Source organism: Carassius carassius, chromosome 27 (assembly GCF_963082965.1).
Source record: "Carassius carassius chromosome 27, fCarCar2.1, whole genome shotgun sequence".
Classification (NCBI taxonomy): domain Eukaryota; kingdom Metazoa; phylum Chordata; class Actinopteri; order Cypriniformes; family Cyprinidae; genus Carassius; species Carassius carassius.
In genome coordinates this window covers 22,770,971-22,795,322 of record NC_081781.1, presented here as the reverse complement: position 1 = coordinate 22,795,322, position 24,352 = coordinate 22,770,971, and the positions used below count along the sequence as shown (strand labels likewise).

Here is a 24,352-nt window from a genome sequence, read left to right as displayed (position 1 = left end):
GCACCCAAAGATAAACTGCAGTGCTTTACAAATATAGGACAGGAAGAGCTAAATAAACTTATCACTGTATCTAAACCAACAACATGTTTATTAGATCCTGTACCCACTAAATTACTAAAAGAGCTGTTACCTGTAGCCGAAGAACCGCTTCTCAATATCATTAACTCATCGTTATCTTTAGGTCACGTCCCAAAACCATTCAAGCTGGCGGTTATCAAGCCTCTTATTAAGAAACCAAAACTAGATCCTAGTGTACTGGCAAATTATAGGCCTATTTCAAATCTTCCATTTATGTCTAAAATTTTAGAAAAAGTTGTGTCTGCTCAATTGAGCACCTTCCTGCATAAAAATGATCTGTATGAAGAATTTCAGTCAGGTTTTAGGCCCCACCATAGCACAGAAACTGCACTTGTTAAAATTACAAATGACCTGCTTCTTGCGTCAGATCAAGGCTGCATCTCATTTCTAGTCTTACTTGATCTTAGTGCTGCGTTCGACACCATAGATCATGACATACTCATAGATCGATTACAAAACTATACAGGTATTCAAGGGCAGGCTCTAAGATGGTTTAGATCCTACCTGTCCGATCGCTACCATTTTGTTTACTTAAATGGGGTGTCATCTCATTTATCATCAGTAAAATATGGAGTGCCACAAGGATCCGTCCTAGGTCCCCTTCTATTTTCAATATACATGTTGCCCCTTGGTAATATTATTAGAAAATACGGAATAAGCTTCCACTGTTATGCTGATGATACTCAGCTATATATTTCAACGAGACCAGATGAAACTTCCCAATTATCTAAGCTAACAGAGTGTGTTAAAAATGTAAAAGATTGGATGACAAATAAATTTTTTCCAATTAAATTCGGATAAGACAGAGATATTAATTATTGGACCAAAAAACACCACACAGAATCTTGTAGATTACAATCTGCAACTAGACGGATGTACTGTTACTTCCTCTACAGTCAGAAATCTGGGTGTTATATTAGACAGCAATTTGTCTTTTGAAAATCATATTTCCAATGTTACAAAAACTGCATTCTTCCATCTTAGAAACATTGCCAAGCTACGAAACATGTTATCTGTTTCTGATGCAGAAAAGCTAGTTCATGCATTCATGACCTCTAGACTGGACTATTGTAATGCACTTCTAGGTGGTTGTCCTGCTTCGTCAATAAACAAGCTACAGGTAGTCCAAAATGCAGCAGCTAGAGTCCTTACCAGGTCAAGAAAATATGATCATATTACCCCAATTTTACAGTCTCTGCACTGGCTACCTATTAAGTTCCGTATCTGTTACAAATTATCATTACTTACCTATAAGGCCCTAAATGGTTTAGCTCCTGCGTACCTAACTAGCCTTCTACCACGCTACAACCCATCACGCACCCTAAGGTCACAAAACGCTGGACTTTTGGTAGTTCCTAGGATAGCAAAGTCCACTAAAGGAGGTAGAGCTTTTTCACATTTGGCTCCCAAACTCTGGAATAGCCTTCCTGATAATGTTCGGGGTTCAGATACACTCTCTCTGTTTAAATCTAGATTAAAAACGCATCTCTTTCGCCAAGCATTCGAATAATGTATCTCTTAAATTGTGAGTGTAGTTGCATCTGCATTTTTATTCTTTAGCTTGGGTTAAACTAATTTTACTTTGTTGGATCAGCAGCTATGCTAATGATGTCTCTATCTTGTTTCTATGTTTTGCCACGGGATTTACATCCCGTGGTAACTAGGATTTACACAAGCTCCAGTCTGGATCCAGAACACCTGAGAAGAGATGATGCTGACCCTCAGAGGACCCCAGATGATCCTAACCTTGAATCAACAAACAGAACTAACAATTATTGCTACATGTGTGACTGCATCATATAATTACTATTAATTAATAATATTGATAGTTCATCATCTAGCTGACTACGTCTTGTATTATTATTATTATTTTTATTTTTCTAAAATCCTGTCAAACGTGCACAAACTACTAGCTACTACTAAATATTGTAGAAACATAATTTTCTGTAAAGTTGCTTTGTAACGATTTGTATTGTAAAAAGCGCTATACAAATAAACTTGAATTGAATTGAATTGAACTATATGTGCCTGCTGGATTACATAGATTACCCTTACCTTCCTGTGGAAAGATGCATTATGCAATTTTGAAAAATAGTAGATGTCTTTAACTGGTTTACACTTATGTGGTAAATCCAGCATTGCTAGAGATCCTCAGCACTCTAAAGAGGCTCAGTCGTATCTTGTCTAATGAGCACAATCCTGAACAATATCAAGGATTTCCTTTTTGATTGGTTTGGCAAATCAGCAACCGCTAGCCAATCACGTCTTATGCAACCAAAGACTTGACAAGAGCTTCAATGTCATCTCAGAGTCCCCTAAAAGAGGTAATACCTTTGATCCCTGCATCTTATACAAGATTATGTTACCCCACTGTGAAAAACTGGAGTCTTAAAGGGATGTACTCTGAATGAAGGCCCTGGTGTTGGAGGATGGTGTGGGCTGGAAAGGGCCAATAGGCTTAAGCCTCTGAAAGACATTCTAATCCCCTTGGGCTTGTACCAGTGTTTTGGCAGGTGACTTAAGGCCCATACATTGTGCTCCAATGAGATTTGTAGGATTCTAATTAGATTTCACTAGGAAGAGTTGGCAACTGTTTGTTGGAACGAAAGCCAGTTGTCAAAGAAAATGATCTAAAAGAGATGGCATGAGTATTTAAGCAGTTCTTACTAAGTGGAAAATGGAGCTGTCTGTTTGACTTAACTGACACTGTACTTTCAGTAGTGTTAGTTCTCTACCTTCTGCTGAGTTTGACGCATGGAGTTTGCTTGTAATGACCATATACATATCTTGGGATCAGAACATTGCATCCCAATATTTGAGTTTGGGCTCCTGAGCTGAGCTGCAGTAATCAAAGACCCTAGGAGTCACAGAAAACACCATAACAACCACCTGGAAACACTCCAGCCATCACCAGAGTACCCTAGCAATATCATAGCAACTTCTCAGAAGACTTCAGTATCCATCTAGTAAAAGTATAAAACCCACCAGAACACCCTAACAATGCTCTAGAAAACCACATAGCAAACCAACATGTATCTGAGCTTCTCAACAGCCACAAAAGGACCCCAAAAGCACTCATATCTCCTTAGCAACCAACTAGCAATGCCTGAAAAACATATGAGAACACCTTATCACCCAGCAACACTAGAGCATCAACCAGAGCAGCGAAGCAACAACCAAGAAACCACTCAGAGGAACTTAGCAGCACCAGAGGGAACTCAATCAAACACCTATAACCTATCAGAATAACTGAGCAACCACTTAGCAACACTTTATGGCAACCCAAGGCACCCTGGCTACACCTAAAACAATCTGTGAACCACTTAGAACACTGTAGCAACGACCCCAGTACACACTATAACACCCAAAAGAAACGCTAGCAATGCCCTAGAAACCACTCGTAACATCTAAACAACCACCATCAACATTATAGCATCAACCAGAATGCCCTAGCAACACCCAATCCCCCCTCAGAACACTTAAGCAATCGCCTATAGCATCCGCCAGAAGTGCCTGGCAGAGCCCAAAGCACTCAAAACACATGAGCAACCGAACATCAAACAGACAATCTAGCATATAACTAAAACCACTCAAAACCCATGCTGAAATGACTATCAGACCACCGTCCAACAAGCCACTCAGAACACCTTATCAACCAGTATAGCAACCACCAGAACTGCCTAGCAACACCCAATAAACCACTCAGAAGACCAGCTTGAAACCACACAGGACCCATGCAGCAATGATTGAAACACCAGCACCCTACAAACCACTCAGAACACCGTAATAACCGCCTAACAACACCATAGCATTCACCAGAACTGACTTGCAACACCGAAGAAACCACTGAGAAGACATTAGCAACATCAAACAGACACCCTAGGATCCACTCAGAACCCATGCAGCAATGAACTGAAGACCACCATCCTACAAACCACTCAGAACACTTTAACAACCGCCTAGCAATAGTATAGCATTCTCCATGACTACCTAGCAACACTCCAAAACAAACAAACAAACACTCAAGACCTTCACAACACCAAAAGCAAATTCTAGCAACCTCCTTAACAGCCTTGCAACTCCCAAGAAGCCACTCCGAACCCCTTAGCAACCACCTAGCAATGCTATAGAATCTACCAAAACACCATACCAGCAGCCTACAAAGTTCTCCGAATGTTTTTTCAACCACCTTTTGCAACCAGACTTCTTAGCAATCACCTAGAAAAACTATAGCAACCATTGTAACGCTCCTTCTTCAAAGATACCGCTAGTATTTTTCCTCTACGAATACACACCAGTCAACAGAACAACAGAACAGTCTTTATTAAAAGGCTTCACCTGAGGCAGCCCAGGATTAGGTGCCCCGTTCAAGGACACAGTGGTGGTAGCTTATAAATTGCCCCGTCTGGCCTTGGAATCCACAACCTTTGGGTTTGTCTTTGGTTTTCTCTATTACTAAGACATCCTCAGCGGAACAATTTTTAGCACAGAAAAAAACAAAATACAGACTTTCTTTTTCTCTGTGTTTAGTATCAAGTAGCGCAATGTATTTTTTTAGCATGTTGTTTATTGTGGGAACTTCATGCATATCTTGGGTGAACAAAAGTGCCTATGTTGATTTTGCTGTTGTGTTTCAGCAGCTGTTCTTGCTGATTGTGACTTTGTGACTCTGATGACTTTGCCAAAAATCCCTGACTGACGGCTGATGACAGCATTTCAGATCAGACAGGCTTCTGGATGCCTCAGTCTACACCAATGGTTTGACACGTTTGAACTCTATCGCAGATGCTGTGAATTGTTTTGGTTATTATGCCAGTATATTTACAAGGGCTCATGTCTGGCAATCTAATGAGACCCTGATGGCCAGGCACGGTGCCTACATCATAAGAGGACATCTGATGGGTTGGTTGCCAATGGATGCAAAAGAGGCCCAGTGCAAATGACCTTATGCCCAGATGACTGTTAGTTTGAACAATTACAGAGCACTTTGCACAGTCATCTTTAGGCCTGTTCACTCCAAGGACAATAAATAACACAAAGTTTTTAAAATAATTCTACATTTTTTCCCTCTTTTTCCAGCTGATAAACAATTAAAACATGGACAGTCAGTCAGAATCCTCTTGAATTTAGAGCTTGAGCATTCAAAGCAACTGTATATAAGTGTTTTACCTTGTAATATGAGTTTCAAAAACATTCCGAAGGGTACACTTCTAATAAGGCAAAAAGACCCCAAAGTTGCAAAAATGCTTGGGAAGGGCGATACCACATATTTTGTTTTCGATAACAGATACTTTTAATGGTCAATATCGTTGATACCAATACCAATACCAATATCGATACGATACTTCTAAACTGAACTTTTAAATTATATTTTTTTAAATTATTAAATTACTAAGAGTAAAACGGGTAATGATACCCACTTAACCTTATATTTGAAATGCATTTTAACATACAATAATTGTTATGGTATTTACATAAAATACATAAAATAACATAAAATTTATTATACAATTAGGTAATATTTTTGTTTACATATGGTTAAAATATATTTACCATCTGCAAATACTATAGGTGAACAACGATCACTTTAGTTGTCAAGATCATCAGCTGGAGTGCCTATGAACTCCTATAGAGGGCACTCCACTCAGGACTCTGGCATCCTGTATTTCCATTCTCAACTCAATTTCCCATAATCCCGTGCTTAGGGCTAATAACCACCAGGTGTTCCCCATTACCACTCCCCTATATAAACTGTGTTTGGACTCTCATTAAGTGCGAAGTCTTGTTCTATTCCGAGCATTTCTCCTTGCTTTTGTTCCTCCCGTGTCTGATTTTGGATTGTCTATACCGACTTTGATTCTCTGCTGCCTTCCCTGACCTCTGTTTGTTACTGTTGCTGATTCTGGATATCCCTGACATTCCTGACGCTGCTTTTTCTGATCATTGCCTGTTTGACCATTCTCTTTATTAAACCACTACATATGGAGCCGAACATCTCTGACTCCTTGTTAAACCATATGGTTAATTTTCATTAGGGTCTACAGAAACATTCAAGAAAAAAATAAATAAATTGTACACAATTTAATAATTAGTTCCTTTGATGTACTAAAACGTGCACATGGTTACTATTTCATTCCCTCAATTTGCTAATTTGTTCCCTTGATTTCCTAAATTGTGGGCACAATTTACTAAGTTGTTCTCTCAATTTATAAATCGTATGCACAATTTATCAAATCGAGGGAATGAATTAGTAAATCATGCGCACAATTTATGAATCGAGGGAACAAAGTAGTAAATTGTGATTTAGCCTACAGTTTTTTTCCTGCATGCCATGTGCGAGGCTCTGTAAGGGACTGCCAGTGACAGGCTGTTGCGAGCATAAAATGCAACCATATTATTCTGACAAAGAGTGTAGTTATGAATTATATTAACATTACAGAATAAAACATGATCAATATGGACTTTGAACATTCAATTTAAATAAATGGTTTATTGTGAAATAACTAAACATATATGTTTGCATTGTTTTTGGCTTCCTTTCCAAAAACATCAATGCTTTCCTAATATGATACTTTTGGGAAATGCAGCCCTGTTTGAATGCCCTGGCAGAAGTGAGTTAAGGCTCTATGTGATTGATTGATTCTGTCTTGCAACATTTGCTTGTATTCAGATGAGCAGGAAAATAGTTATATCCTACACAATTATTTGCTAACATATAAGTTATTTGTCCAATTCAATGCATTCCTTATTATTATTATTATTTGTTGTTGTTGTTATTAAATAAACAAAATCACTGGTAAATAAAACACACCTTAGTATCTATATTTTCCATTTGAGTATCGATACTTTTGATACTCACATATTGATATTTCGAAAATTCAGGATTGATACGTCCATCTCTAAAAATGCACAAAACTACATACAGCTATAAAGTGGCAAATGACATAAATCCAGCTTGTGCATAAAACAAACAGAAAGTTATGGTATGTTTGTGTGGACACGTTTATCGTATATATCGTATACCTACTGTATATGTTTATCATTATAGGTATCTTTTCAGATGCCATTCTTGGTGCAAATGTTTCTTTAGTGCAATTTGTATTCATGTAGGGAAAGTTAATTTTAAAATCAATGCATTACACTATTGTGTTACTCCCTAAACATTATTAGTTACTTTTTATGGAAAGTAATGTGTTATGTTACTTTTGCGTTACTTTTTAAATCTATTTAAGTATATCATAAATTGCTAGAATGTACACGTCACAGACATCACAGACTCTCTATCTCTCTACTAAAGCTCAAGGACACTTCTGTGCTTCCGTCAAGGTTTGCATTGGTGCTCTTTTGCCTTAATCTTTTATTAAGCTTCATGGATGAGTAGGTTGGAGGGGATCTTTGGGGGGTGTTCTAAGCATCAGCATTCCCTAACCTGCTTTAGAGAATTAAAGCTTGTGCCAGTATATTGAGCCTGAATTATTCAAAATGCTTTCTAAGCATTGCACAGTACTAAGTCTGACTGAGAGCTAAAAATAAACCAACATGCGATCCTTTGAATTGCTTAAATGTTCCACATTTGAATTGTTAAAAAGTTACTCATTTATTTGTTTGGAGCATGGTTTAAATGTAGTCTAACTGAGTAAAGTTTAAATGATTAATGATAAAATTAATAAACCACATAAATATTTTAAGGCACACTTGAAAAATGGATGAATTTATTGGCCTTATATACAAGATATCAAACCATGTTGCATATGTAAACAATATAATATGCTGTCAAATAGTGCTAATATACTTTTAGAATTTCCTTTAAATGCATCAGAGAACAAACTCTGGAGGACTTTTTTAGGACTTTTGGAGAAGGAACTAATGAAAGAGGGAGGGTAAGAGAGGACAGTCTGAATTTGTACTAGACACACAAACACACACACACACACACACACACACACACACACACACACACACACACACACACACACACACACACACAAGAACATCCTCCACTGTTCTCTTGTCAGGTGGGACCTTCACTGTTTGTATCGTGTCAAAGAGGAATCTCAGGTCCCTGCTGAATTCCAAATTGATCTGTCAGGATGCTTGGGCATAGTTTTCCCACCCCGTCCTCTCTGCTGAAGAGTCATGTTGGCACTTTTGTGAGTCTCAGGCCTCTCCCTATCTGTCAGCAGAGAGAAATCCCGGTTTGAGGCCACCGGCTGCAGAGTTCAGCACTTTCTCTGTGACCTTGGCACCAGGGCCACCGCAGCTTCTGCAGGGACCGGACCTCTGCATAACATAGAGATGCTGTGTGCATGGCACCGGCCCGAGAGGAAGCCTCTGTCATTGTGTCAGCATGACTGAAGCTGGACAGGTAGAATTATGGTGCCCGGATCAAATTTAAACACTGTGCTGCTGAACCAGTGAAAAAAATACATGCAAGCGTTTCAACTAACTGACCTGACAGGAAGTTGAGTCATGGGGAAGATGACAGGGACCTCAATCCCTGAGGAGAATTGCGCTTTTTTAAATTCCAATTCTATCATAAAGGAAGCAATGCAAATCACACAGCTTTTTAGTCATGAATTCCATAATTTATTATTAGATTTTCTTTTTCATCTCACATAGTTTCTAACATCTTTTTTTTTTTAAGAAATAGAAGCACCAGGGGAAGTGAATCTCAACCCCTTAATCACTGATTTCTGATCAACTGTGCTTTATATGTACTTTAAATGCATTGTCATACTTTTCATGAATGTCAAATATTGATGGATGATTTTTCCCCCACTCTTCCATTTCCAAACATATCACATTAAAGGGATCAGTCATCCTTTAAAACAGTCCAAGCTAAGAGTTCATGGAATCTTCATGATAAGGATTACAATATACTGTAATATGCATATATCTATGTACACATATGGCACTTGAATACATAAAAGCAACATATCTGTTTTCCAAAAATGAAAGCAATGGCCGCTTTGGTGTCAAAAATAAATAAATAAATAAATCCAATACATTAATAAATAAATAAATACAAAATATAGACAGTTAAGCGTTATGCAGCGTTGGCCAGTTCACCGGCTACTGATCTGCAAGTCAGCTTAAATACAATGGAATGATAACTTACGTTAAGGTCAGTGGTGCAAGCACAGGCAACCAAATCATTAAAGATGCCAATCTATATAAAACAAAAGAGAGATATGATTCATATAGTACAGATAAACATGTGTGAACTGTGGTCTAACAAGTTGTGGTGAGTAAAATGAAATTTTCACATGTGTGAGCTAAAACCAGAATGAAAATACAATATAATGAAACAAAAGACCTTCACAGCACAATTCAGGTTCGATTTGGCTTTTTTAAATCCATATTTAGTGCAAAACATATTTCGGGTTCGACTGATCATGTGAACGAAAAAACGAATGTTGAAAACTCATTGCAAGCTTTCCGTTCTGACCAATAAAAAAGTTGCATCAGTGCCCTTCAGTAACTGATAAGAAACAAACGTTTGGTTCATTTGTTCTGGTTGTCAATCTACCCCACCATGAAACAGGTGAGATGAACAGTTTATAACATAATTTTCTTGCATACTGTATAATTGAATGCAATGGTTTCAAAAATCGAATCCTGGTCCCGGGGTCCTCCAGAAATGCATTTTGGATGCTATTGGGACCCAAATATGAAAATTCTGTCATGACTTAATCATGCTAATGTTGTTCTGTAGACCACAAATAAAGATATTAAAAAAAATAATGATAAATCTCAGTAGGGTCAATGGGGTGAGGTGTTATCACATTGACTTTCATTGCATGGACCAAAACATTCTTCAAAATATCTTCTTTTGTGTTCCACAGAAGAAAGAAAGTCATACAGATTTGAAACGACATGATGTTCGTTCCAAGATTTCAACTGTGTGTTTCATCCAAAATGTTCATCCCGAGGTCTTCCTGGACCAGGATTGAGCACCTCTGCTCTGATGAACTACTGATGAAGGAACATTAGACGTAGGCAGAGTCACTCGACTGGGTGCGGCCGAAATTCGGCATGCTCATCCGCGGTAAGTCCTTGTTTCTGATCTCATATATGGACTTCCTCCTGGCCTGAACCCCCCTCACCGCCGTTTTAATTTTCCTCCAGCCCAGGTGATTGAGTTCTGCAAGGTTGAGCACCACGCAAATCCCACTGACCGCAAACATGAAGACGAGGAACACGGTTTTCTCAGTGGGTCTAGAAACGTAGCATTCAACGTCTTTGATGCAAGGGTAGCGATCGCACTCGTACACAGCAGGAACGTTGAATCCGTACAAGAAATACTGCCCCACCAAGAAGCCGATCTCCAGCGCGTTCCTGAAAACCACCTGAATGATGTAAAACCTTGAGATGCCCTCTTGTCTTCTCATTTTAGATTTGGTAGTTCGCATGGCTGAACTGGGGATCTCTTTCACTTCCAAACAGTCCGGCTCGGATTCTTTGGTGGAGTTTTCCGTGTTCTGAAGTACTCCGTTCACAATGGTGTTTTTGATCTTTTTGCTGTCATCTCGTTTCATTGAATCGGGATCTTTGTCAAGGGACAGGTAGACCATGGAGTATCGCCGCTCCTTTTGTTTGGCAGACTGATGCACTGAGTAAGTGATGAAGCACAGACTGGGTGTGCAAACCATGATGATTTGGAACACCCAGTATCTAATGTGAGATATTGGGAACGCTCTGTCATAGCAAGCTTGGTTACAGCCTGGTTGTAAAGTGTTACACACGAACATGGACTGCTCGTCGTCGTACACGGTCTCTCCTACTATTGCAACGATTAGAATCCGGAAGATCACCACCACCGTCAGTAGGATCCTAAACACAAGGACAGAAATATTTTAGTTCATAGTGTATCTGCCACGGTATTCTCAAGCAGTTAAGTCAAAACAAGCGAAGGAATACAAAACACTTAGAAATGGCAATAAATAAATAAATATATAAATAATAATAAATTGATTAATTAAAAAATAAATAAAAAAATGTCCATTTGTGGTCAAGTTAAAATCATGTTAAAACAAGAAAAGAAATATAAGAAAACTTAATTAAAATTCTGCTGTGATTTTTAGAAATTCACTGTGAAAACCATAACCATATATTAACTGATTAAATGATTAATAGTCCAATGATGTACTGATACTATCTACTGATACTGTCATCTGACAATATTAATATTCCAATAACTACAATGTACTGAGCTCTGCTCTGCATGTACTAATACATATTGTTAAACACAAGACCACATGATGAATTCAGTTTCATCAAATATTAAACTCCTGGAAAAATAGTAAGCGCATCCACAGTATGGTTAAGGTAGTAACACACATGGCTCTAAAATAACGCTATATACATTAACCAAATAACATAAAATGCACTATGAATGTACATGACTTATTAGAGAGAGAGAAATGTGTCACGCGTGCACCTATACACGTGAACGCCCTTGTACGGATTTCCACCGTAAATTATAAAGTGACTTTTAATTTGTGTACTACGACTTTACATTTACTGTACATTTACTGTCTTGTCAATTTTTTCACCCTTATTTTTAAGGTAATTTATGCTTTCACGTTCAAAAACGCCACTATATAGTTTTACAGTAAAATTGCATGCAATGTCTGTTAAATATAACCTTTAATGTATATGATATGGTGATTTACAGTTAACCAGCTAACAGTTTTGAATTTTGGTTTTCTATTCTTTGGACTGTGCGGATTGACGCGGGGAGCTGTCCAGTGCTGAAACTCTCTCCAGCGGCAAACGCGCGCTTCCAGCCATGCAGGGCGCGCACAACATTTCTTTGAAATCAAATCAGATCTGACATGAAACTGCAATCTTACCGATGGCACACACGCTTTGTTGTCTAAAATGTGCAGTAATAACTATAAAAACAGCAACGGTAATCTTAATTATTCCCGTCCTTTACAATGGGCACGTTTAGCTCCAATTGCCAATCCCCCTCATTTTGCTGGGTCAGTGCGTAGTGACCTTAATATTTTTCTTTTAATGTGAAAAGCAATCAATAAACATTTTCTACTTTTTTCCCTCACCTCCCGATCATAGTAGAGTGCTGTTGGACAGCCGCCTCCAGGAGACGCTCGAGAATGGTCCATTCCCCCATGGCTGTTCATTCGGAGACGATATAACACAGTGGAGCGTGTAAAATCAAACGCGAGCTACTGAAGGCGAGTGTAGTATCAGGCGAGTGCATTGATTAGTCGCTGCCGTCCACCTTGTCCTCCACGCCTCGCTCTGGAGGGCGCACTCCTCTGAGGTCCTGATTAGTCTAAAGCCCTCCTATTCTCTGTCTCGCGAGCAGGACGATAGGTCGCTCTGAGCCTGAGCGCAGGGGAGTATAATGTTTGGCTCGTGCTAATCCCGCTTTAAGTAGACTGCACACCCCCCACCCCCCCTCCGCGCGTCACGCGCAGACAGGTTGTTGGAAAGAGATCAGAACAGCAGGATTTCTCCGTTTCATTATTCTCCGAATATGCCAGAGATGCCCAGATTAATCCGTAATAAAAATCATTGGTGATAAACTCAAATAACTGGGGAGGTCTGTCTCCGGCGACACAGTCACTCACTCACTCTCTAGCGTGACAGAATGGGAGATTAGAGTTTAGAGTTAGTGTTTGTCGAATGTGGGTGGTAGGCTTATTAAGGCTTGAACATCGGCAAAGAAAGCCAAAAGGTAAGTAAGAAGGTTTCAAAAGGGCTTTCAAACGTTTTACTTGTTTACAATTAAGCTATAGCCAGAGTGTGCTTTTTCAATTGCCGCCAAAACTGACGAACAGAAGTAGACAACAACATAACTACTATATTGCTCACCCGTATTACATGGCGAATTCAGTGTTGTTTCTTTGGGGTTTTGTCACCAAATTAGACTCTTGCTGCAACTTTTAATAATCGAAGGTTTTATTGATGTAATGACTTTAAAGTTAAAGGTTTCCATAGTGCTTTTTCACTTTTTGAGTTTTAGTCAGTATGTAGCGTGAATGCTTGGGCATTTAAAAGATCTACAGAGTTAAAAATATCAAAGGCCACTCCAAAGGGAGATATCTCGGTAAAAATAAATAAATAAATAATAAAATAAATCTAATGAAACTGCTAGTTGGACTACAGCGTTGTTTTCCGGGTTTTGTGACATCACGAAGTGACCTATTAGAATATCATTAAAATAATTCCCCACTGAAATCCGAAAGGTTGGGAGGGGCGAGGTCGTGGTTAGAACACTTGTTTGGGTGGATCAGGCAAGAGACAACGAAGATGAAGTGCTGCTGTAGTGTCAAGTTTTCGCCATTTTGAAAAAACACTGTTTTTTTTTTCAACCTGGCAGCAGATTCCTCACTGGGCATTTTAACACTGTTATTACACATGCACCTGAATACTTGTGTATGTAAATATGTATTTATAGTTATGAAAACATTTTTTATAAATTGTTGACAGTACAATACTGGACAATGATGTAATCTGCAGAATTTACACTGCAATTATGAGACTATGGTATAAATACATTCAGTTGTATAACAGTTTCACTGCAATTCATGTTATAATGTTAGAACAATTAATATAATACATATTACCATTGCACTTATCTGTACATAGTAAATTCAGTTATTTTTAAGCAGTTGTTGACATCCTATCTAAAACGTAATTTAGCCAACAACAACAACAACAACAACAAAAAAAATCACCAATTACAACTCACTAGAACAGAACAGCTAACCAATCACATTACATTTAGTTTTTCTGAAGGCGGGTCTTCATCAAACCGGTATGTTTTTCAAACTACCAAGCATGAGAGCATGTTTTAGTACTTCACCGTAAACAAGTCAAGACTTTGTAAAAGAGCATAATAAGACCCCTTTAATTAATGTTTTGCGACAAGGAGCTATTATGGCAATATATTTTTTTGCTAAGATAAGGATACAAGATAAGGGACACTGTAGTTTGTAACATTTTCTCTGTTTTGTAATCCTCAATTTATTTGTATGCCGATTTTGTCATACGTCTTATACATTTTAGCAGGAAGTAGCTGCATCTTAATGAATCGCGTTACCTGACAAGAAAACAAAACAACCTGTCCTCCAACCAATACGCTCGTATAGGTCGTTTGTCCAAATCCCTGAAATACGACCCATCAGAGCATATATTACAATTGCGCCCCTATCTGCAAAACGTCGTTTTCATATTAATGTTTTGTATTCTTTTATTTGCACTCTGGTTTGTGTTCCGTGTAGCTCAGTTGGTAGATTATTGCGTTATACCTTGATATGTAATCATGCTATCATGGGTTCGATCCGAGGGAACGGACGTGCACGAAAATGTATATGCTCAATAAATAATAATTTAGCATGATTTCTGTGAGGGTTAGGTTTAGGGGTGGGGTTAGGTGTGGTCATTCGAACGAATAAGCAACCTAGTAAAATATGTAGGAAATACTGTGAGATCGGTGTAAAAAGCCCACACATTGCATTTAAATAAACGTGCGTTTTGATTGGTAATGACGTGATACGTCATTTCATGACGACAGACGCAACGCGATACTTTCATTATTTTTACGCCCGCTAGATGGCGCTTAACTTTAAAACGTAAATATGGGTCGTAATAAGGTGCTTGTACAAACGACCTATATGGTCGTTTTTTATTTGAGGACAGGCTCAAACAAAAATATGTAAACAATAAAAATTTTATTGGGGATTAATTGTGAATTTGGTGGTCTTAAAATAGCTGTATAAAAAGGAAATTAATGTGAAGGGCTGATAGAACATGGTGACATAATATATGCTACCGTAATTAGTGCATGGCGTAATCTAGAGACATTTAAGAGCCTTTTCAAGCAGGCATTTGGCAAAATCGATTGATTTCGGGCGGTGCGTTGATAAAGCAATAAGCCCTGTAATTATACATCACTTTATTTTATATTTCACAAAACAAATTTAAAAGGTGTATTAGATGACGTTTAGCTAGACGTACAAAATTGCAATAGACTTATCAGGCTCCCGCCAAATTTAACTTTTGACAGGAGTAAAAACAAAGCTGTGAAATACTGTGCGTTTTATGGATTGTAGGCCTACTTTTACCAATTGATCAGCTGACACAAAAACAAACAAACAAACAAACAAATCATAAAACAAAACAACAACAACTCAGTAGACAAAAACTCCAACTGTTTTAAAAACTTTGATTTGGGGAAAATTATGTGATAGCACCACAGGGCGTTGTTGTAAAGACTGTATGTCCATCCCTCATAGCCACGTTTTCTTTCGTGGTAAATTCAACATGGCGTCTTACCTGACTACGGTGTTGCACAAGACGAACCTCGACCAATTGTACCCCCGAAAATTACCTTTATATAAATTAGTTTATATGATATTTTACTTTAAAATTGTTGACTGCCCTGAAAGTCTCCATGTTTGCACACACTGTTTATAAATGATAATTATGTTTTCTGTTCTCCAAAAAAAACATGATTACATGTGTGCCGGCCTAATTTTTGTAAACAGCTGACTGAGTTGGTTAGTCTGAACTCTTCACATCAAGAACAGTTTCTTAACCCTCACGTGAACTCTCCTGCAGGTGATGAAGTGGTAGGCCTATTTGTGGTAATGCCTGTGGTGAACTTACTCTGGTGAGTAATCGCTTTAGGACTACCCACTAGGATTGAGAGGATAAAAACAATTAATGACAACATGGGATATCCCTGATAGAATCCAACTGATAACTGAAGCTGCAAAATTCAACACTGGGCAATCAACGTTTGCTCATATTTATAGTGTAGGTAAGATAAAAATAAAATCCTCATAAGCCTGAAGAGGGCATCTTGACAATGAGCTGCGTTCTCCTCTGATCTCGCTTCGCCTCCTAGAGAGCTGCAGCTATTTTTATACTGGGTGCTAATTGAAGTCGCAAATATGAATTCATCACATATGGCTTTTATGCAATCCTGTATTCGTGAACAAAGTGTTACATTTCTTGTAGTAAATGACAAAGATTAATTAAAGACAAATTAAAATAGTGACTCTTCTGCAGCACCAAAAAAAAAAATAATAATAATAATAAAACCTGATTTCTTCACAAATTGGTGGTCTTGTTTATTTAAAAACCAATAAATATCCATATACAAATGTATTTATGATCCAGTAAATAACTACAAACAAATTTCACTTTGGTGTAAACATACTGTACAAGGAAAAATAAAGGCCTGCATCTGTAACAGGTGGAGGTAATGTTGAGTTTCTGTTCTTTGCATCCATAATCAGCCGTGTAATATGGGTGTTCTGGCACTTAGAAGCACTTCCTGTGGACGATGGATGGGCCAGCCTCATCATATTCCTGCTTGCTGATCCACATTTGCTGGAAGGTGGACAGGGAAGCCAGGATGGAACCACCGATCCAGACGGAGTACTTACGCTCAGGGGGAGCGATGATCTATGAGAAAGAAGACATGGGATGGTTACAAATCAAATATCTTACTAAATTGAATTGAATTTAAAAGATGACAGGAAACCTTGATTACTGAATAAATGTTCTACCTTGATCTTCATGGTGCTGGGAGCCAAAGCAGTGATCTCCTTCTGCATACGATCAGCAATACCTGGGTACATGGTGGTGCCACCAGACAGGACGTTGTTGGCATACAAGTCCTTACGGATGTCAATGTCACACTTCATGATACTATTGTAGGTGGTTTCATGGATACCAGCAGACTCCATACCTTAGGGTAAGAAGAAAACTGCTGTTATTGTTAAGTAACACTAAAACTTGGAACATTAGTTTATTTGTTCATTTAAATAAAGCTGAAATAAAATATAAATATTGGATACAAATAAAATAAAAAATATAAATGTTGCCTTGGTAAATAACTGAAAATAAGTTAAAGTGTAAGTACTAAAATTAGTAAAACTAAGTTAAATAGACTTTTAAATAAAAAAAATGAAAATCACAAAAGCACACCAAAATTACAAAATCTAGAATGTATGAAAAATCATTATTGGTTAGTTAAAAGTAAAGCTATTGTTATTATTACTAAAGCTGTTAAAAAAGTTTTTTTTTTTCTCCCCACTTTTTTATTTAATTAAAACAATGCTGTTACATATAAATATTAGGCGGAGAAAAAAAAGTGTTAACTAACTGAAAAAGTTTGAAAGTTTGAAGTACTCAAATACTAAAACTAAAAAAAAAAAATATAATAATAAAAAAATATAAGTATAAATGTATTAAATTAAAAATATAATGTATTAAATTAAAAATGAAATTCAAATTAGTTCATGCCGAATTGGCAAATAGCTGAAATAAAATAGGTTGAATAACTAAACTGACATAAAAAATAAATAAAAGGTAAATAGAAATATTAAAAAAATAAAATAAAATAATAATAATAATAATAATACAAATAAAAAAATACATAAAATTACTCAAACTTAAACTATAATTAAATTCAAACTGAATACATACATATATATATATATATATATATATATATATATATATATATATATATATATATATATATATATATATAAAAGCTAATTCAAAATATGTATAAATATATAATTGCATATAAGTAATACTAAAATACCAATGAACAAGTTTAAAGCAATATCCAGGGATGTAAGTAAAAAACAAAACAAAACCAAAAAAAAAAACTAACATGGCGGAATCAATATGACTTCACTCACCAATGAAGGAAGGCTGGAAGAGAGTCTCAGGGCAACGGAAACGCTCATTTCCTATGGTGATGACCTGACCATCAGGCAACTCGTAGGACTTCTCCAGAGAAGAGGAGGAAGCAGCAGTGGCCATTTCATTCTCAAAATCCAGAGCGACGTAGCACAGCTTCTCCTTGATGTCACGAACGATCTCACGCTCAGCTGGGAGAATATAATTCCAGTGTTAACTATGTATATATTATTACAATACAGGTTTGATAACTCTAATAATGAGACAGCATAGCTTATTCTCACCTGTGGTCACAAACGAGTAGCCACGCTCAGTCAGGATCTTCATCAGGTAGTCAGTCAGATCACGACCGGCCAGATCCAGACGCATGATGGCGTGGGGCAGAGCGTAACCCTCATAGATGGGCACATTGTGGGTCACACCATCTCCAGAGTCCAGCACAATACCTTCAAACAACAACAAATCTTTAAGGCACCAGAAAAACCTACAAGTAATGATGTATTGCAATGCATGTATTAATACTCACCAGTTGTACGCCCAGAAGCGTACAGTGACAACACAGCCTGGATGGCCACATACATGGCAGGAACATTGAAGGTCTCAAACATGATCTGCACATTAGAGGATCCCAGAAATGTGTCAAGTTGTCAAATATAGCTTTTCATAATGCACATTGTTCCAAAGCAGCTTTACCGAAAATCATGTTAATGTTTACAACATCTGAATATCTACATGCCTTTTTAGCAGATTAAAAGCAATAATATACCGTAGTTTACATTTCGGTGTGATAAAATCAGTCCAGCAATCATTTGTTATTTATTAGTCACTTATCAATGAACTTGACTCTTTGTAGAGTCATGTGAATGTGCAGTATTGGAGGATGTTTAACTAAGTTTACCTGTGTCATCTTCTCTCTGTTGGCCTTGGGGTTAAGAGGAGCTTCGGTGAGCAGGGTGGGATGTTCCTCGGGGGCCACACGCAGCTCATTGTAGAAGGTGTGGTGCCAGATCTTCTCCATATCATCCCAGTTGGTGATAATACCGTGCTCAATTGGGTATTTCAAAGTCAGGATACCTCTCTTGCTCTGAGCCTCGTCACCCACGTAGGAGTCTTTCTGTCCCATACCTACCATGACACCCTGTTAAAGAAGAGACATTGTCAGTATTTCAGTAATATTCCTCATTAAATCTATAATATAGCCCATTTTTGCATTGAAAAAAACCCATTGTACCTGGTGTCGAGGACGACCAACAATGGAGGGGAAGACAGCACGAGGAGCATCATCTCCAGCAAAGCCAGCCTTCACCAGGCCGGAGCCATTGTCGCACACAAGAGCGGTGGTCTCGTCGTCGTCACACATGGTGTCAGCTGGGAGTCTAAATGAGGAGCAGGCACATATATGAACATACTGTGAACATCCAAACCATTATGTATGCATTCCTGACAAGCTTGTGTTTTCTCTTCAGAATAGACCACAAAACCATCTGAAATTCTTCTCCAAATTTATGTACAATAAAATAAATTTCTTCATTGGCATCTATAATTGGAACTTTAACATCAATGGAACCGTTTTATTCAAAAGTTCTTCACACTTAAGAACTGTTAAGTAAAAGGTTCTTTGAGACACCGAAAATGCTTCTAAAACCCCGTTTTGCAGAACATATTTCCATACCTCCTGAGATGCTGACATTGTCATCTTTGACTGGTTTATCCTCATGACAAGTTTCAAAAGTAAAAACATTGACATTTCTTTTTTTTTGTATGCATTACTGACAACCCTAAGCCTCTGAAATGTTTGTTTTGCTCAAGAGTCAATTATTTGTATTAGAATTCCAGTGATATTGCACCAGAACTGACCTAGTTTAAATCCTAGCGTTCAGAAGATCATCCCATTAAATGAAGTTTGACATTTCGGAAAGCTTTAGCTGTACTTACCAGATCAGCACCAGGAGCTGGTTCCCTCGGAGAGTGAATGGTAGACAGCTCCTTGAGCCGCAGTCAATTTATACTCCAAGAGTGGCCCGGCGCCTGCTGGACTTCCGTCTCCTTATTTGGTAGCCCTAGCGTCATTGAGAGCGGAGTGGCCATGAATGGAAGGGCGCGGAGAGGAGAGACCCCCGCGAGGCATTCGGTCCTACGCCCATGTATGGGAAGAGACGCGGGGCAGCATCGCGGGGGGCGAGTGATGGTATTCCACGATTTTCAGCACGTCATTATTAATCACCGTGAACATTGTTGATATGGCATCCCTAAAATCTGTACGTTACATGCTAAATATAAATGACAAGGTAACAAGCAACAAATTATACAACAAATAATCCGCCATTTAACGATGTCCCATTTTGTAGATTAAGGTGTTGAGATTTTCTTTTAGAAGCAAACTATGAGTTTGTCAACGTATCTAAGAATAAAAAAGAAAAAAAAGAGATACGAACAAGCAATAAACAAAAGAAAAAACCCCACTATTGACTAGAAACAACATTATGTTGTATTTGCTATTTATGTTGTTTCTTTCTGTGCGAGTACTGTATGCAATTACATTGTTTGTGTGTGTGTAATCATTTTAGTGATGTATTTAACTTTTGAAATTACCATAACATAAGCAAAATTATATAAAAATATATCTATCTATCTATCTGGAGAAGCCGTAATCTTTATATAATACACAGTTTAATATCACTAAATTTTGATAAGTAATTACATTTTGACTTTGAAATAAAATCATATTTTAGGCTTTAAAACAGCATTTGAATCATAATGCTATATCTATATAGAAGGGACTGACAATAGAAATGTATCAAGGAGAATGATAATTTGTGCAAATTCAATTTGAGCAAAATCCTGAAAACACGACAGGATGCCCAAAATGCAATTGTGCTGTTTTGTCATCCATCCCCCATTCAGGCCAGTCCTTTTATCTGACGTGTCCCTGCCATTTGTTTCCATTTATATCATAGGCGAAGTCTTTGAACTTAAGGAAGATGAAAGGCAGAGTGCAAAATTCATGTAGGGTTATTTGTCTGCTTTATCACGTGCATGGAACTGGCACTGGATGTCAAAAATACTTAATGAGATTTTATTTGACTTGAGAGTCATCAACCGTTTAAAGGCGATGATTAAGATGAATTTATTAAGCTGCTCCGATTCTAAGGAGATCACTAAGGTACCATATCAGCACCCTTGAAAATCCACGTCAAATACCCATGGCACTTAGGTTAGCAGAATTATAATAATAAGTAGACGATTGTAAAATAGGGATTTAGGAAGTCACACCACCAACCACTGCTGGTGTGCACTTATTAACTCTATTATTTATCTAAAACTTGCTGAGTGTTATCATCCCTCTCATTTCACCTCTTCTCTCCTGTATCAGCATTTCTCCCCAGTTCCATTTCCATTTTTTTTAGGGGGCAAAAGCATGTCTGGTGTCGCTGGGTCTTGATCTCCACTGAAATGTTATTTTGCACTAAACTGTCTAGCAGAAATGACCATTCCCTCTCATAATGTTACATTCATGTGACTACTGAGTGATGTAACGTGCTGCTTTTTGCATAATCCACAACATTCTCTGTCTGAGCATCTGTCAGCCGGCAGGGGCTTTAGGTTTCCTCTATTTGAACTCATTGTGGTTGTGTTAACGGTGATTTGGCTGCTCCAAAAATAACCGTGATGTTTGCTCGAACCGCATGTGGGCAAATGCCAATGTTTGGAAACGTATCTCAGACAAGATACCCAAAAATGTTCATGATCATCAAGGCTGTTCTTTACATATGTCTTGCTGTAGAATGAAGTCTAACCAGAAAATTCAGTCTTCACAACATGCTTTCCTTTGCAATACACTCACTTTGAATTTACAGTAAACGTTAATCCCTTTTAGCAGCAAAACAGCCTGTAAAGGGCCAGCAGTGGCACTTAATCTACTTGCTGTTTCTCCCGCAGCTCTTCCAATAATCCACTCACACTTCAAAAGTCTGTTTAACATTTACGTTGAAGGCATCTCCTCACGGTTTTCCAAAACTACAGTAATATTTTGTTCACTTCGTTCCTAGCTAATCTAATAAGACTATGCAAATGGTTTCCATGACATCTCTCTTTTTGTAACAAACTTGCATCTCCTTTGCCCTTTAAGGACCATTTGTACTTATTAGTTACTTAAAAAGGAAAGCTGCAGGTCATAAGTCTTCAGATGAGCTGTGGTTCGCGTTGGGCAGAGAAACATTATTATTCTAGGGTTAAATTCTCCGGATAGGAATGCCGTCTGGTCTTGTCACAGGATATTTTACTTGCTGTCTGCAAGATCTTTCAGTGGCCCTCTGAAACGAGATTGCATTTCATATTCTGATTTGTTGAAATTAATTGACTAGTACGTTCATCACACAGCACATTTATGACTTCAAAAAAGACTTAATCAGATATCCCGAGCAATGTTCTGACATTGTCGCTCGCATTTTATAAATAGCTGTATGATTACATAATTATGATGTGAGCCATGTTGCCTGCTGCTAACCTCTTTCATTGTGCATCGTGACATACCGTTCAATAATTAACATTACACTTAGCTGTATATATATGCGTTAGACATCCAAGCCAGGCAAACCAAATAAAATACACTTGTTGCCAGTTGTAGTATTCGAAATTGTTGTTAATTGGTAAATCAGTAAATGAATCAGTAGTCAATAACCAGTTACAGTATATAAAGGCCAGACACATAGTTTGATGGATAGGGGATGGAGTGGTCTGTGTCAAACATATCTCAAATAAAGGCTGGATGAGAGCCAAACATTTCATAGTGGAGTGTGGAATGCTGAACCCACACCCTCTCTGTGAAATTGTTCTATGTGTGGAGAGCCGAACTAATGCCAGCTTCACAGGAATAACCTGTCACCACCCTCTCTCTTCTTCTTCTTCTCTCTTATGGTGTAGATACATTTATGTAAACACAGATGCTAAACATGTGTCACTGCAGTTGGCAAACAAAACATGCTGGGTAGCTTACTTACAAATTGTAATCCATTACTGATTTAAAAGTTGACAATCGTTGTAGCTAGTAATATAATCTATTACACATCATAATCAGACTACTTTTTAATTACATTTAGATTACTTTTGACCTAACTAATTTATCACAATGATTTAAATAGGATGTTCTTGTTCCATATTGATATTAAAACACAAAGAGAAAGTGATATATCCCACTTGTTGTTACTGATTAGATGAAGTGCATTAAACATTACATTACTGGGGTTTGTAAAGGAGTTGTTAACTTAATATAATAAAAAAAATAATAAAAATGTCAATTAAAATAAGTACTTTTAATATAACAAAATGTATTCAAAATAAAACACTTGCTAAACAAGATTAAATGTTTTATTTGTTTACCTGCATGTGATAATGTGATAATTAACCAACATCAGAGAACTATGCAAATGTGTTATTTGATTATTAACTTATCACCTTAAAATCTCAGTGGGTTCTTCAAGTTAATATAATAAAAAAAAATTGGCAATCCCTGCATTTAAAATAATAATAATAATAATAATAGTGTGCAAAAGCCTTCCAAAGACATACTACATGGTTAAATAACCCTCTGAGAGATCATTTAAAATCAAAATGTATGTGTTCATCAGTAGTTGATGCAATGTTAAAACAATGTTTTGATAAATTAGGTGGTCAAATGCTATGTTATCTGTGTAAATATAGTAAGTGACTAGTGATTTTTTGTGTGTGAGAATGTCCACAAAACTGGAAGTCTCTCTGAATGTATGTAAGAAGGCTATTTTAGAAAGGAAACTTTAAAATGAGAAAAGAAGAATTCTGGAAAAATTATTGCTATTTTGTGAATAATATATATTCAAAAAAGTAACTGTAATTGGGTTACAAGTATTTTAAAATTTAATTGAATCTAATTACAAGTACTTAAAGGATTATGGATTATAATGGATTTTTGAAAATGACCTTGAATGAAAACATCCTGCAAAGTTTTTAATCTGAAAGTGCACTGTGTATTATGTTATTGTCTCAAAAAAAAAAAAAAAGAGTTGATTTGAAAAGTTGTTTTTTTTAAACGAATCCCAAGTCGTTTCATGTTGAAGTCCCGTCCACTTGTTGGTCTTTTCGCTTTGGTCTGAATGAAAATGCTAATTCATTCTTGCCTTGAGAAGTTTTCTTTCATGTGTGGTCCAGTGTTCCTGAGATTGTTTTAAAACAGTCTTGTGGCTAAAATCTTCTTTCAAGTGTTGATTCATCTGCTGTGATTTGAAAAAGGACTTGAAAAAGAACGGAGCAACTGTTTAGACATTGGCTCCCTTTTGCTTCTTGTTACTTTTAGTTTGACAAAGTATGTGTGTGTTTAGGGGAAGGGTCTATGGTGGGACAGCTGCTGGGTGTTTGACCCAGCTCACACTCCCCTCCTTAACACACACACACACACACACTGTTACGGCCTCATTTATTAGTCTAATAATAAATGGTTAAGTTGCTGTTGGCCTCACGTCTCCTTTTATGTTGTGGACCCCTTTCTCAAAGAGCATCTTAGAACAGGGGTTCGTAACACACACACACAGACACACACACACAC

The 24,352-nt window shown here is 37.4% G+C and overlaps 2 protein-coding genes across 2 annotated transcripts; both read right to left on the bottom strand.

The window, feature by feature from the left end:
* Window positions 1-9,961: 9,961 nt before the first annotated feature.
* Window positions 9,962-12,431, bottom strand: gjd2b (gap junction protein delta 2b). The gene is made up of 2 exons (XM_059513149.1): window positions 12,144-12,431; window positions 9,962-10,911 (listed from the first exon to the last, which is right to left on the bottom strand). Exons 1-2 carry the CDS (start codon window positions 12,212-12,214, stop codon window positions 10,068-10,070), a joined length of 915 nt encoding a protein of 304 aa, XP_059369132.1. The 5' UTR covers window positions 12,215-12,431; the 3' UTR covers window positions 9,962-10,067.
* Window positions 12,432-16,145: 3,714 nt separating this feature from the next.
* Window positions 16,146-19,856, bottom strand: actc2 (actin, alpha, cardiac muscle 2). Its single transcript, XM_059513148.1, has 8 exons — window positions 19,711-19,856; window positions 19,007-19,151; window positions 18,674-18,913; window positions 18,302-18,386; window positions 18,060-18,221; window positions 17,775-17,966; window positions 16,629-16,810; window positions 16,146-16,524 (listed from the first exon to the last, which is right to left on the bottom strand). The coding sequence occupies exons 2-8, from the start codon at window positions 19,133-19,135 to the stop codon at window positions 16,381-16,383; spliced, it is 1,134 nt and encodes a 377-aa protein (XP_059369131.1). The 5' UTR covers window positions 19,136-19,151; window positions 19,711-19,856; the 3' UTR covers window positions 16,146-16,380.
* Window positions 19,857-24,352: the final 4,496 nt, after the last annotated feature.

Excerpts from the sequence above, each read along its gene's own strand:
- gjd2b (XM_059513149.1), bottom strand. The coding sequence starts at position 12,214 with ATGGGGGAATGGACCATTCTCGAGCGTCTCCTGGAGGCGGCTGTCCAA. Across the intron at positions 10,912-12,143 it reads CACTCTACTATGATCGGGAG|GATCCTACTGACGGTGGTGG; the intron begins GTGAGGGAAAAA and ends CCTTGTGTTTAG.
- actc2 (XM_059513148.1), bottom strand. The coding sequence starts at position 19,135 with ATGTGTGACGACGACGAGACCACCGCTCTTGTGTGCGACAATGGCTCC. Across the intron at positions 18,914-19,006 it reads TTGGTCGTCCTCGACACCAG|GGTGTCATGGTAGGTATGGG; the intron begins GTACAATGGGTT and ends CTTCTTTAACAG. Across the intron at positions 16,811-17,774 it reads CTTCCAGCCTTCCTTCATTG|GTATGGAGTCTGCTGGTATC; the intron begins GTGAGTGAAGTC and ends TCTTACCCTAAG.